The sequence below is a fragment of the Physeter macrocephalus genome, chromosome 21 (genome assembly GCF_002837175.3).
Source record: "Physeter macrocephalus isolate SW-GA chromosome 21, ASM283717v5, whole genome shotgun sequence".
Taxonomy (NCBI): domain Eukaryota; kingdom Metazoa; phylum Chordata; class Mammalia; order Artiodactyla; family Physeteridae; genus Physeter; species Physeter macrocephalus.
In genome coordinates, this window is record NC_041234.1 from 79031700 (window position 1) to 79045903 (window position 14204).

The following is a 14204-nucleotide window of genomic DNA, read 5'->3' on the forward strand; positions in this document are numbered from 1 at the left end:
GTACACAGCAGCCCCTGGGACTATGCACCTTTCTCAGTCCCCGTGGACTTGTTTTTCTTCTCTCACTGCAAAACTGAAGCATGCTAGAAGTGAAATAATGGTTGAGCAATCCTAATTGTAGTGCTGGTGTCAAAGAGACGAGGGTGTACAGAAGACTTACCTAGCACTTATGGCCCCTCACCCTCCTTCTCTCCACATTCCCCCCTGCAGCTCTCCCTGTACCTTCCGAGGCAACAAGAAGAGAGTGAGATGGGACAGTAAAGGCCACATGCATATGACTCTGTGGAGAACGAGAAAACCTCTGGAGAGAGAAATGGGGGAGGACACACAAGACGGAACCCCAGGGAGCTGGTTCATGGTCACAGTGAGTATCCTGAAAAATGTATGGAATGTGCAGGAGAGAAAAGCCAGGCGGAGTTGTGTTGATCTCATGTAGAGATGCTGGTTAATTTCACTGGGGACAGTTTGTAATCTGCCCTTTTTATTACCAGGAGTTAACAATCTTGTTCATCTAAGGGCAAATTCCAAGAAGCAGTGTAAAGGAAACAGGCTGACTGTAAGGAGAACGGAGGAGCCTGTCTCAAGGCAAAGTTGGAAACTACTGCCAAAGATATGGAGCAACTCCACATTGGAGGTCTCAGTTTGGCAAGCTGAGTTGGGAGATGGAGGATCGAGCCTCTGGAGACCTTGTCTGAGGGGCAAGCAGTGTCTGTCTGTACTGGGTAGGATCTCCTGGAAATTTATAAAAGGAAGATCATCTCTGACACCTTGATTATTTGGAAGAGAGTTTGACTGGAGAGAAAGAGTATTTAGGAAATCCATATTACGCACACCCATAAGAAATCATGCCAGTGGTTCCTTCTTTAGAAGCCCTTTCAAGCTCAGTAGAAGGCCGGAGAAGAACAGGTAAAGGTTCATCCTCCAGCCTAAATTCCCTGTTGTCTGTCCTCTCTCCCATCCCTTCTTCTCATCCTTAGATTCCTTCTGGGATAAAGTATGACAGGACATGGCTAATGAACTCAATCCAGAGCCACTGCAGTGACCCCTTCACTCCAGTGGACATAAGAGAGGATGCCGAAGCCAGACGCGTGGGCACAGGGAAGGGGGAGAGAGAGACCTGGTTCAGCAGGGTCTGTTGGCTTCTGATACTATTGCTGTTGCATTCAACAGAGTATTGTTCAGGGCAAGGCTGGAGGAAGGGAGACTGTTCAGGAGGCTGTTACATCAGTGCCACCTGACATTAAAGCTCCTAGTGCACTGGCAAAGGAAGTACAGCTAGTTTGCTGATTGTTAGTGGAATCGGTTTGGTGGCTGATTGGATTTGGGAGGCACGAGAGAGGTATTGGTGTGGTTGTTGGAAAGTCCTGAGAGAAGGCAAGATTCGGGTGCCTTCCTGGTATATACATGACTGGTGTTCAGTCTAACCCATGGACGCATACACCTCGGTTCTTTATCAGTCCTGCTCCACTGTTTTAAATATTTCAGTGCAGCTGTCCTCTCCTCCTTCCTCTTTCTCCTCCCTCTTTCTCCTCCTGTCCTCCTCTTCCTCATCCTACTCCTCCTCGATTCTTCCCCTGATAGTGCCATCTGTCGGATAAGGCTGTCCTCTCTGGACAGGCAGAAGAGTGTCCTTTCTGAGGTTTGTGGGATTGGTCCCTTAGGCCAGGTTGGCACTTTGCCTGCCCTACCATCCTGTTAGCCTAAGACATGGTACGTGGTAAGTGGACCAAAGATGTGTCTTCAAACTTGTATTTTTGTTCCTCTTTTAATAATACAGTGATGGTGGTAGACCACCTCAAGAAGAAAGAAAGGTTGGAGTTCTTTCCCAGGTAATTCTGGCGAGAGGAGCCCTCATTATGAACACAATGGGTGTGAGCCTCAGCCCTCACAACTCCAGGAGGATGATGGAAACGTGATGAAGAGGGATGTCTAGGAGGACACCGAAGTAAGAGAGTAAGTGACCAGGCCGCAGGGTTTGTACACAGCAGTCCCTGGGATGATGCACTTCTCTCAGTCTCCGTGGACTTGTTTTTCTTCTCTCACTGCAAAACTGAAGCATGCTAGAAGAGAAATAATGGTTGAGCACTCCTAACTGTAGTGCTGGTGTCAAAGAGATGTGGGTGTACAGAAGACTTTCTTAGCACTTATGGCCCCTCACCCTCCTTCTCTCCACATCCCCCCTGAAGCTCTCCCAGTACCATCCGAGGCAACAAGAGGGGAGTGAGATGGGACAGTGAAGGCCACGTGCATATGACTGTGTGGAGAAACAGAAAACCTCTGGAGAGAGAAATGTGGGAGGACACACAAGATGGAACCCCAGGGAGCTGGTTCAGGGTCACAGTGAGTATCCTGAAAAATGTATGGAATGTGCAGGAGAGAAAAGCCAGGGGGAGTCATGTTGGTCTCATGTAGAGATGCTGGTTTATTTCACTGGGGACAGTTTGTAATCTGTCCTTTTTATTACCAGGAGTTAACAGTCTTCTTCATCTAAGGGCAGATTCCGAGAAGCAGTGTAAAGGGAACAGGCTGACTGTCAGGAGAACGGAGGAGCCTGTCTCAAGGCAAAGATGGAAACTACTTCCAAGGATATGGAGCAACTCCACATTGGAGGTCTCAGTTTGGCAAGCTGAGGGTGGGAGATGGAGGGTCGAGCCTCTTGAGACCTTGTCTGAGGGGCAAGCAGTGTCTATCTGTACTGGGAAGGATCTCCTGGAAATTTATAAAAGGAAGATCATCTCTGACACCTTGATTATTTGGAAGAGATTTTGACTGGAGAGAAAGAGTATTTAGGAAATCCATATTATGCACACCCATAAGAAATCATGCCAGTTGACCCTTCTTTAGAAGCCCTTTCAAGCTCAATAGAAGGCCGGAAAAGAAGAGGAAAAGGTTCGTCCTCAGGTCTAAATTCCCTGTTGTCTGTCCTCTCTCCCATCCCTTATCTTCACCCTTAGATTCCTTATGGGATAAAGTATGAAAAGACAGGGCTAATGAACTCAATCCAGAGCCATTGCAGTGTCCCCTTCACTCCAGTGGACATAAGAAAGGATGCCGGAGCCAGACGCGTGGGCAGAGAGAATGCGGAGAGAGACACCTGGTTCAGCAGGTTCTGTTGGCTTCTGATACTATTGCTGTTGCATTCAATCCCTGTAGTTCCACTTTATGCAAAATGGGGCTCAGTTCTTTGTCCAGGAAGCTAGCACTGCCTCTGCATTGATGGATGTCAGCTTCAAGATTTTTGACGAGGAGAGCCGAAAGGTGTGCGTCAAGGGCGTTACGTGTACCTCATCATGAGGAAGGAGTACAGGCCAGGGGCTGGTTGTCTTCTTTGGAACTAGGGTTCGTGGTGCTTACCCCACCTCTTCTTCCTGCAGATACCTGTCTTTGTCAGCCCCTCCGCTGTTCCCTACTCTGTGCGGGATAAGTTGAAGCCAGAAGAAATGGAGCAGCTAAAGGTAATGCACACTCAAGGCATGTTGTGTGCCAGCGCTTAGACCCACCTCTCCTTCCTCCAGCCCCCAGCCCCCCGTCCCCCTCGCCCCCGATTTCCCTGCCACCACCACAGCCTCAGAGCGGATCTCTCCATCTCTCTCTCCGCAGCTGACCTTGAGCAAACGATTTGATGTCTCCCAGCAAGCTCTTGAACTCCAGAGGCTCCGCCTTGACCTAGGTACGGCTGACAGCAGTAATTCTAGGGTGGGCGAGGGCAGAGGGGTCTTCCTGGAGGCAGACTTAGGGATGGTAACGTGGGGAGGGGCTGGTGCTGGCCCCAGACCCCACTCAGCCATCTGATTCCCTCCCCTCTCCTTCCTGAAGACTTGGTGTACTCTGATATTGATATAATTCTGAATCAAAGAAGCTGCATGGCCGCCACCCTGCAGATCATCGAAAAGAATTTCCCTGAGGTGAGGCTGTAGGCCCAGTGCTGGTATTAAGGTAGGGGGTGGAAGAGATGGGGTGGAGGGCAGATTTGTCTCCAAGGTCCTAGATAGTAACCTTCACTCTACCTCTTCTTGCCCCACAGCTGTTGTCCTTGAACTTGAGCAGCAACAGACTGTACCAGCTGGATGGTGTGTCTGACATTATACAGATGGCCCCCACGGTCAAGATCCTGAACCTCCCCAAAAATAAGGTGAGAAGAGGGAGCCAGATCAAAGTTGTGGTGAGAGTAGTGGGGGGCATGTTAGTGGCCATTAGAGTGATGACAGGAGGCAGGTGAAGGTACCTGTGGGGGAGGGAGAGGCCTGGGGGTGCAGGGAGCCGGATGTCCCTCTTTCCCTGGGATTCCTTTTCCCACTTCCGCCCCATATTTCTCAGCAAAAGTCTGTGTGGGAGTTGAGCAAGATGCAAGGGCTGAAGCTTGAAGAGCTGTGGCTGCAAGGGAACACACTGTGCGGCACCTTCCCAGACCAGTCCACCTATGTAAGGTCAGTGTGAACACCCTGTCACCCTTCTTGGTGACCTTCACCCATGGGAGCCTAGTCTATCTGTGACAGTGCCCCTTTGCCAAAGGTGGCAGCCCTGGTCTTCTGGGAGGATCACAGGCCCCACCTTCTGCTCTCTCTTTGCCTATCACCGGTGAGGAGTTTCCTTCCCCGAGCTGCTCACCTCTGCAGGGGCTCTGGGGTCTGTTTCCAGCTCTCTGCGCCCAGCTATATTCCACCAAGGCCTCCCAAGAGTGTGCCCCAGGAAGCAGGGCTTCTCCTCCTCACCGGAACCAGGAGCGACCAGCCTTGATCCAGATGCTGGTGCCCTGGACTGAGAAGGGTCCTCCAGCCGAGGGCCTCATGCTGAGACAAGCCTTCCTTCTTCGTGCTGAGATGGGGTTTGCCTCCCCCGTTCTGAGAGGGTCCCTCTTCCCCTTCCTCCAAAGGGGTTCCCCCTCCTCTCCCAGGTTGACATGGGGGCTTTCCTGTGCCATGCTGAGGGCTGAGGCCGTGGGTGGCTGCTGTCATGACATCCATTCTGCTGGCCCAGTGCCAGGAGCTGGAGCCTCCTTGGGAAAAAGCAGGGCTCCTTGAGTCAAGGGGCCAGACGTGGGCCCCCGCCAGTGATCAGAGGGCTTCCTGAGGCAGGAGTGGAAGGCAGAGGGCAGAGGTGGTAGAGGAGACAGAAGGACAGGCCTCTCAGGGGCACTTCCCATCTATCCCTGCACACATCACATCATCTTGCCTGGTCTTTCAGAGGAGCCCTGGGCAGCCTGAGACAGGTATGATTCCTCAGATAAAGAACCAACTCAGACAGGTGCAGGGATCATTGGGAGAGAAGACGGTGATCATCAGAGGGGGCCACGGATCCTCAGCCCCATACTGAGCTGGGACCTGACCCTTTCCTCCTTCTGGGGAAGATCTGCCCCCATGGCTGCTCTGTTTCCCATGCACAAGTCTGGCTGAGCTCACACAGGTGATAAAGTTTCAGCCAGCATCCAGTGTGCCCCCAGCCCAGCATGTGCATATTTTCCATTCCTACCTGGTGTGTCTGGGCAATTCTGGGGCAGGTGAAGAGCCGCAACAGGTGTGCCGTTTCTCCTTTCTTCTCTCTTCTTCCCTGACCCCGACCACGGTAAAGCTCCTTTCCCTTCCCTTTGTTTTCTCTCTCTCCCTTGTCTCTGTGCCCCTATGTCTCTCTCATCTCTCCCCTCCTACCTTCACTACCTTTCTGTCTTCATCCCCTCCGTCTCCCTCCCTGAGCTCCACCTCACTCACCTCCCTGGCCCAGAATCCTGGGCCATCCCTGGGGGGTGTCCAGGTCTTGCCAGAGTGCTGGACCCCCAGTGAGGTAGCAGAGCCCCGGGCTCCCGCCCCATTCCCTCTTCTCCCCACAGCCTTCAGTGGGGCCCTGGAGGAAGGAAGGGAGGCAAAGGAAGCTCTGCAGCATGGGTTTGAGATGCTGGTCCCTGTGGTACTGGAGAAGGGAGTCCGAGTAGTCTGGGTGGGAGCTACCCAGGCGAAGGAGAGGAAGGGAGGGAGGGAAGGAATATTAAAGTGAAGGTATTGAGAGAGATGAGGAGACAGTGCCTTTCAGACAGTAAGATGACAGGTGCTCAGTGCTCAACAGGGAAGTGGACCGAGAACCCTTAAAATCAGGAGCAGAGGCGGGCAAAGGGTGCTGCTGGATGGGCCAGAACACACTGATCTCTGTTTATGGTATTACTGTTTTAACTCAAAGGAAGAATTGCAACCTTGAACTATCAACCACCTCTTCTCTATTTTTGGTTTTGGACAGGGCCGTCAGAGAATGTTTCCCAAAGTTGTTACGCCTGGTAAGTGCCTATGTAAATCATTGTCTCTTACAAATGTCGGTGGCCTCTGCACCTGCCCTCAAGCCCTTTGGATCTTGCCTAGATCACATATTAGCATCAGAACCTTAACCATTTTGGAGGACATGGACTCCTGAAAATGACATGGATGTACTTGCTGGAAAAAAACCCATAAATACACACACGCACACACACAAGTTGAATATAACACTAGAGACTTCCGGGACCTCATGATGAAGACATCCACTGTAAGCTTTCCCATGGAATTTCCAGTGCCCTTTCACACCTGACCTCTGACCCTCACCCTCCTGGGCCCATCCTTTTCCCAGATCATCCAGGGCCACTCCCATGGTCTCCACTCCTGAATTCCTCTTCCCTTCTCCAGGATGGCCAGGAGTTACCGTTACCAGTTACCATTGATGTTGACACTCCCTACATAGTAAAGCCCTGCAAGGTGAGGAAGAGGATCAAACAACATTTGGGGTGTTGCAGGGAGGCTTTATCTACTGCATAGTCTCAAATGCCATTTGATTCCAGCGCAGCTTCCTTGGATCTGATGAGCTGAAGAGCCTAGTCCTGCAATTCCTGCAGCAGTAAGTACCTCTGGGAAGCTGAGCAAGGGGAAGAGGGCTAGGACAGGTGAGGCCACCTAAGCACAGGTCTGCTCAGGGGAGCTTTCAAGTCTCATTTGAGGTCCAGACCACAGAGATAGACTGTCCTCATTGCTCCCCCTCAGGTACTACTTGATCCATGACTATGGAGACCGACAGGGTCTCGCGGGTGCTTATCACGAGGAGGCCTGCTTCTCCCTGACCATTCCCTTCCACCCCGAGGACCCAGCCCCGTGAGTATCACAGCACAGGCTCTGCTCCTGGGCCGTGTGGCTCCCCAGCAGACACAGGCCAGCTCCTGCAAACACCCACCACCCACTGTTGCTCTTTGTCTCCTAGAAGCAGCTTGTGTGAGTACTTCAAGGACAGCAGGAATATGAAGAACCTGAAGGACCCCCGTGAGTGTGTGATGGGAAGACTGGGTGGGAAAGGGCGGTGAAGGGGTCAATCATAGGGCCCAGGGCGTGGCAGCCCCTGACCTTCTCTCGGTTCCCCTCCCCTCACAGACCTTCGGGTCCAGCTGCTGAAGCACACAAAACGTGTCATTTTGCACACCCTCTGTGTGTTGCCCAAGACTCAGCATGACTTCAGCTCCTTCGTGGTGGACATGTGGTTCCAGATGGTGAGTGCCTGCTTCCTCCCTCGGGTGGGCCCAGGAAGGCGCAGGTGGGTAGGTGGTGGAGGTGGTGAGTGGGCGCCTGGACTCTTCCCTTTCAGGAAACGATGCTCTGCTTCTCAGTCAGCGGGGTGTTCAAAGAAGGTGAGTGTGTGTAGACCCCCACCCCAGATGCCCCACTGCTGCCTCCCCCCGGGCAGCCTCACTCCCAGAACCACCCAGCTTCCCTGACCCCTTCCTTTCCCTTCCGTTCCCTTCCCTTTCCTTCCCCTTCTCTTCTCTTCCCTTCCCTTTCCTTCCCCTTCTTTTCCCTTCCCTTCCCTTCCCCTCCCTTCATTTCCCTTCCTTACACATCTCTTCCCTTCCCTTTCCTTTCCCTTCCCTATCCTTCCGTCCCCTTCCCTCTGCTCCCCTCCCCTCCCCTCTACTCCCCTCCCCTCCCCTTCCCCACTGTGTTCTCCAGCCCTCAGGCTTCCCACAGACAATGCAGGTCTGAGCTCTGTCCATTCCTGTGTGCCCTGCACACCCTGGGCATTGGGGACACAGGCTGTGGAGTTTGGCGGCTCTCATCCCAGATCCTTACTCTGAGAACTTGGGCTGTTACTTCACCTCTCAGTTTCCACATTTGCACAATGGGGTAGTAGTATCCTCTTCTTGGGCGGCTGTGAAAAATGCATCCCAAGAACTTGTGATGTGGTTGTCAGGGGCCTTGTCACTGGGCGCAGACTGCTCCTATAGTTGCCCTCCCCATTCCCGACACCCTGGCCCCCGTGAACAACTGCCGTCTCAGCATGAGCGTCCAGTCACACACCCTGACTGGGGACCGCCGTGTGAGCATGTACAGCACGTGCGGCTCTAAGGGGTTCTGTTGTTTGTTTGCTGTTGAAGTGGAAGGAAGTTCTTAGGGCTGTGTGCGTTCCTTCACTCGGACCTTCATCACTATCCCGGCCAGCTATTCCAGGTGAGAGCCCTGTTGTGGGCGGGAATGCCCATCCCCGCCTGGAGTCAGGGCCGTGGGAATGTGGTGGCGCAGACCTTAGGTTTACTGGATAATGTGGAAAGCCAGCAGGGAGATCCCAGGCGCAGTCTAGCCTAGTGGTTAAGAAGAGCATGGGCTCTGGAATTGGCCTATAGGTTGTCTCCTTGACACAATACTCACTTGCTGTGTGACCTTGGTCAAGTCACATGACCTCTGTGTGACTCAGTGTCTTCTTCTGAGACTGGGGATCAGAGCGTCCACCCCTTGGGCTGTGGTAAAGGGTAAATGCGAAATTGTCCCTGGTTTGGGGATAAACCTATAAATCGAGTGAAGGTCTCCTAATCGAGTGGAGACAGTCTCTCCAAAGGTGGGCTCTGTGGGGAGGGGCAGAGGTACCAGTCAAGGAACCTGGGAGACAGACACAGGAGAGGCGTGGAAGGAGTCTGGTTGCTGAGTGCCAGTGGGAGCAGAGTCAATATTGGGAGTGTGGGTGTCCATCCATCCGTTGTCTGAGGGCCCATTTTTCGGAAGGAGTCTGGTTGCTGAGTGCCAGTGGGAGCAGAGTCAATATAGGGGGTGTGGGTGTCCATCCATCCGTTGTCTGAGGGCCCATTTTTCCTTCAGTCTGTGCATCGTGAATGACGAGCTGTTTGTGAGGGATGCCAGCTCCAGTGAGACCCAGAGTGTGTTCTCCATCCCAGTGCCTACACCCACCTCCAGCTCCATGCACACCCTCTCCCAGCAGCAGCAGGACATCATGCAGGCATCCTCCACCCCACCTGAGAAGAACCTCTAGTGGTCTCAGAAGTGAGTGCTGGGTTTGCATGGGGAGAGGAGGGAGCTGGGAGGAGTAGAGGAGTGATTAATGGGAATTTGAAGGTAATTTGTTTCCCTTGTTTATTTCAGTCTTTTTTAATCTGAACATTTCATTCGTGGTACATATGAAGCTACCTAGTTATTTTGAGCAGCCTTGTATTATTTTTATTAATTTCATGGATGCTGCTTCTGTATTAATCGACAGTTGGGTGTTCAGGAGTGTGCATGAGGTTCATTCCACTGTATATGTCACAGTATATGTGGAGGGGGAAAAAATCATTGCCCCAAAACATACTACCCAAAGGTAACCGTTGAATGTTTTCATCTTCATCATATCTTCCTGTAAGTTTGCTTATGTAGGTGTTTACATATTTATTTGCACGTTTATATATTTCTATATTTATCTACAGAAAATGAGATCTCATCATGAGAGAGAGAGAGAAGGAAATAGAGAGACAGAGACAGAGAGGCTTGTGGCTGAATGGGAAAGAGGGGTCCAAAGAGGGATTATTTAATCTTCAATGCCTTGAAACTTGAGCAAGTTAACAGCTAATGTGAGGGAGCCATCTCAGCTCATTTTTAACTCTTAAATTTGCCCATATATTAATTTTCCTTCTTATCTTATTTCTACTACAGAGTTAATGAGACACCTCAAATGGAATAGTATATATTTTAAGCCCAATATATATTTAGTTATTAGTGAATGAAAGAATGGACAATTGTTTTTCAATGAAATGGTAGTACTTTTTAGGTTTTTGTCTCACAGGGAGGCAGCAGATGGTTGAAACTGTGGTGTGACGTGGCTGGATGACACATGAACTGAGGACCCCTGCACTGTTAAATGGGAGACAGGTCTAGAATTTTCCTGTAAACGTATTAACATGCGGAGCAGTCCAGGAGCAGCAGTTAGGCAAACACCACAGCTTGCTGCCCTGGTGCCATCTCTCACTGAGCTCACCAGGTGAATCAAAGGTAAGCCTGTCTTCCCGGCATGGGAAACTGGATTAGGGTCTGCTCAGAGGCATGACGTTGGACAGCTCTTAGGAGCTTGTGAGTCTCCCAAGAAACTAGAGATCCTTCTGTCTTTAAAACTTTGAACTCAAGGTATACCAGAGGGAGATTTGCTTCCTTCATAAAGATATCTATATTCTCATTAGAAGAAACAATGAGAAACACCTTTCCATAATGCCTGCCTTAGCCCCAGGTTTTCTCATTCACACCTCAGGACAGCTCTGTGTTAAAGATGAGTCCCATTTCACAGATGACAAAGCTCCTCCTCATGTAGCTTCTATCACCTATCCAAGTAAGTGGCAGTTTGGGAATGAGGTTCCATCCCTCGCCCTCTCTAGAGGACAATGGAGCAGCTTCCCTTTTAGACAATGGGCTTCTAGGGCTGGAGAAATGGTCATTTTGTTCTCCCCTGATATAACAGGCCCAAGGGGTACTCCTGCAAAACCCCTATTGATGAATATGATAGTGCACATACATGTGCACATGCATTCATTAACTTGGAAAAGCATTCATTGTGCTCAATTTCATGAGGGATATAAAGTAGAACCAAAAGGAATTGACAGCATATCTCCGTGTGTGTGTGTGTTTGTGTGTGTGTATCGATTGGCTGTGTATAGGAAATGTATAAAGTCATTAGTGATAAAAGTACAACATGTCAGGTAAAAACGTGGAGATGACATACCTCTGAGAGGCAGGCACTTCCTTCTTCCCACTAGCTGTCTGTTTTACATTTGGTAGTGTATATATGTCCATGCCACTCTCTCACTTCGTCCCATCTTACCCTTCCCCTCCCCATGTCCTCAAGTCCCTTCTCTATGTCTGCGTCTTTATTCCTGTCCTGCCCCTAGGTTCTTCAGAACCGTTTCTGGTTTTTAGATTCCGTATACATGTGGTAGCATGCGGTTTTTGTTTTTCTCTTTCTGACTTACTTCACTCTGTATGAGAGACTCTAGGTCCATCCACCTCACTACAAATAACTCAATGTCATTTCTTTTTATGGCTGAGTAAATATTCCATTGTATATATGTGTCACATCTTCTTTATCCATTCATTTGTCAGTGGCCACTTAGGTTGCTTCCATGTCCTGGCTATTGTAAATAGTGTTGCAATGAACATTGTGGTACCTGACTCTTTTTGAATTATGGTTTTCTCAGGATATATGCCCAGTAGTGGGATTGCTGGGTCATAACCCTCTTGCACTGTTGCTGGGAATGTAAGTTGTGCAGGACAACTTTTGAAGACTGAGGAAGGTAGAGTATCTCTTGTATGAGGAAAGCCCTTCAAGGGTCTTGTGTGGAAGTTTCCACAGGGAACCTTTTCTGATACCCAGAAGCAAAGAGCAGGGAGATGGCAATGGAGAGGCAGCTCTGGTGGTCTTCAATGGGGAGGGAGCTAATAAGGGTATAGTCCTTCATCTGGGCACCTCCCTGGCAGCCCCCAGGTCACCACTGTCTGCAGCTGAGAACCAGGAGTGCTGTTGGGTAAGAACCTTCCCTGGGTCATGAAAGGGTGGGCACAGGGCCTGGCACCCAGAGAGAGCCCAGGGCTGTCTGCTTACTTCACCGCCATTCTCTGTCTTCACTTCCTATATTCTCCACCCTCAGTGGGGTTCCTCCCTAACTTTGTGCTAATCACCACTCCTACCATTCACACTTGGCTGGGTGGTAAGAAAAATAATAATACTCATAAAACTGAAAGAATAAACCCACAATAGTAATAAAAGATAACAACAATTATAGCACACATATTAGATAAATTGCTTGCTCAAGATAAGTTAACCAACCAGTAATTGTTCCCAGTATCAAATCCTGGTCTTCTGACCAAAAAGGCCCCACCCGTAACCCCTGTTTCTATATTGAATGTACTTCTATGTTAGGACTAAGGCTGACACAGGGGAAGAGACTCAACCCAGGTTCTGTGGTCAGTTGATGGCTCTGGAACTGGACATATGTTTGATGACTTCTGTCTAGCTGACCTGTTCCTATTCTTTGCTCTTCTGTGCTAATTCTTCTTCCTGGGGCTCAATAAGAAATTGCTTTTGGTCAAACTAGAATGAAGAAAAGGAGACAAGAAAGCATGAGGAAAAAGGAAATGATGAGATGGCACCAAAGTTCACTTCTTGCTGCTACATTTCCAGATGCTGTTTCACATCTATTTTATAGGACAGAGGAGGCAAGGTGGGCCAGGAGTAATATATCTCAAAGTCCTATTGCATGCCAGACATTCTTTGAGGTTTTCTCCTTTTCTTCTTACAAGTCTAGAAGTAGGCGCCCTTAGTCCCATTTTACAGAGGGCCAACCTCAGACTCACGGAGTATGTAAATTTTCCAGGGTCAAATGTCTACACTTTGCCCTCTACACAGATCAAGCATCAGCCTCCTGTTTAGATGATAGAATAACAGGGCTTAAAAGACTGATATCCCCGTCATGACCTTTTTTTTTTCTTAGATTCCATATATATGTGTTAGCATACGGTATTTGTTTTTCTCTTTCTTGAGAGAGTGGCATGGACATATATACACTACCAAACGTAAAATAGATAGCTAGTGGGAAGGAGCCGCATAGCACAGGGAGATGAGCTCGGTGGTTTGTGACCACCTAGGGGGTGGGATAGGGAGGGTGGGAGGGAGGGAGACGCAAGAGGGAAGAGATATGTGAACATATGTATATGTATAACTGATTCACTTTGTTATAAAGCAGAAACTAACACACCATTGTAAAGCAATTATACTCCAATAAAGATGTTAAAAAAAAAAAGACTGATAGTGGAAAACACGCCTGATGTGGAATCTGGGCTGTGTCATGCTCTCCATTGGACATGAAGATGATGGTAGGGATGAAATCCTACTCCGTTGGCCAAGAGGACTGGGTGTGGGGGCCACAATGACTAGCTGATTTGTGAGGTGCTTAACTGGACCCAGAAAGCGGCACAAGCTTTTGCCCTTTGGAAGAGAACCTGAAGGGTAGGATATTAACATGTACACAACTACTATATGAAAGGGGTTTTACATTTTATCTCATTTAATCCTAAACGCTCTTCAAGACCAATAGGTACTTATAAATGATCAGAATCAGAATGTTTTGTGTGTATTTTTAAAAATTGAAGTACAGTTGATTTACAATATTGTGTTAGTTTCAGGTGCACAGCAAAGTGATTCGGATATCTGATAATTTCCCATCATATATTATTAAAAGATATTGAATACAATTCCCCGTACTTTACCGTTTTACTTTACCGTGTTACTTATCTATTTTATGTATAGTAGCTTGTATCTGTCAGTCTCATACTCCTAATTTGTCCCTCCCCCCTCCTTCTCCCCTTTGGTAACCATAAGTTTGTTTTCTATGTCTGTGAGACGGTTTCTGTTTTGTATATAGATTCATTTGTATTACTTTTTAGATTCCACATAAGTGATATCATATAATATTTGTCTTTCTCTGTCTGACTTACTTCACTAAGTATAATATTCTCTAAGTCCAACTATGTTGCTGTAAAGGGCTGAGTAATAGTCCATTGTGTGTGTGTGTGTGTGTGTGTGTGTGTGTGTGTGTGTGTGTGTGTGTATGAGTTTTCATTTCTTTCTGGATATATACCCAGGAGTGGGATTGCTAGATCCTATGGCAGCTCTGTTTTTAGCTATTTAAGGAACCTTCATACTGTTCTCCACGTGGTTGCACCAATTTACATTTGCACCAACAGTGTAGGAGGGTCCCTTTTCTCTGCACCCTCTCCAGCATTTATTATTTGCAGACTTTTCGGTGATAACCATTCTGACTCATGTAAGGTTTTGATTTGCATTTCTCTAGTAATTAGTGATGTTGAGCATCTTTTCATGTGCCTGTTGGCCATCTTTATGTCTCCTTTGGAAAAATATCTATTTAGATCTTCTGCCCATTTTTTGATTGGGTTGTT

The 14204-nt window shown here is 48.9% G+C and overlaps 1 protein-coding gene across 1 annotated transcript; it reads left to right on the plus strand.

The window, feature by feature from the left end:
* Window positions 1-250: 250 nt before the first annotated feature.
* On the plus strand, window positions 251-9276 carry LOC102994592 (nuclear RNA export factor 2-like). Its single transcript, XM_024117428.1, is given in 17 exon segments — window positions 251-364; window positions 978-1088; window positions 3154-3264; window positions 3375-3455; window positions 3601-3670; window positions 3817-3905; window positions 4025-4132; window positions 4318-4427; window positions 6226-6262; window positions 6645-6713; window positions 6797-6852; window positions 6996-7103; window positions 7210-7268; window positions 7377-7492; window positions 7588-7630; window positions 8375-8447; window positions 9090-9276. Coding segments are annotated over 17 exon segments (1524 nt in total). The 5' UTR covers window positions 251-268.
* The last annotated feature ends 4928 nt before the right edge of the window (window positions 9277-14204 follow it).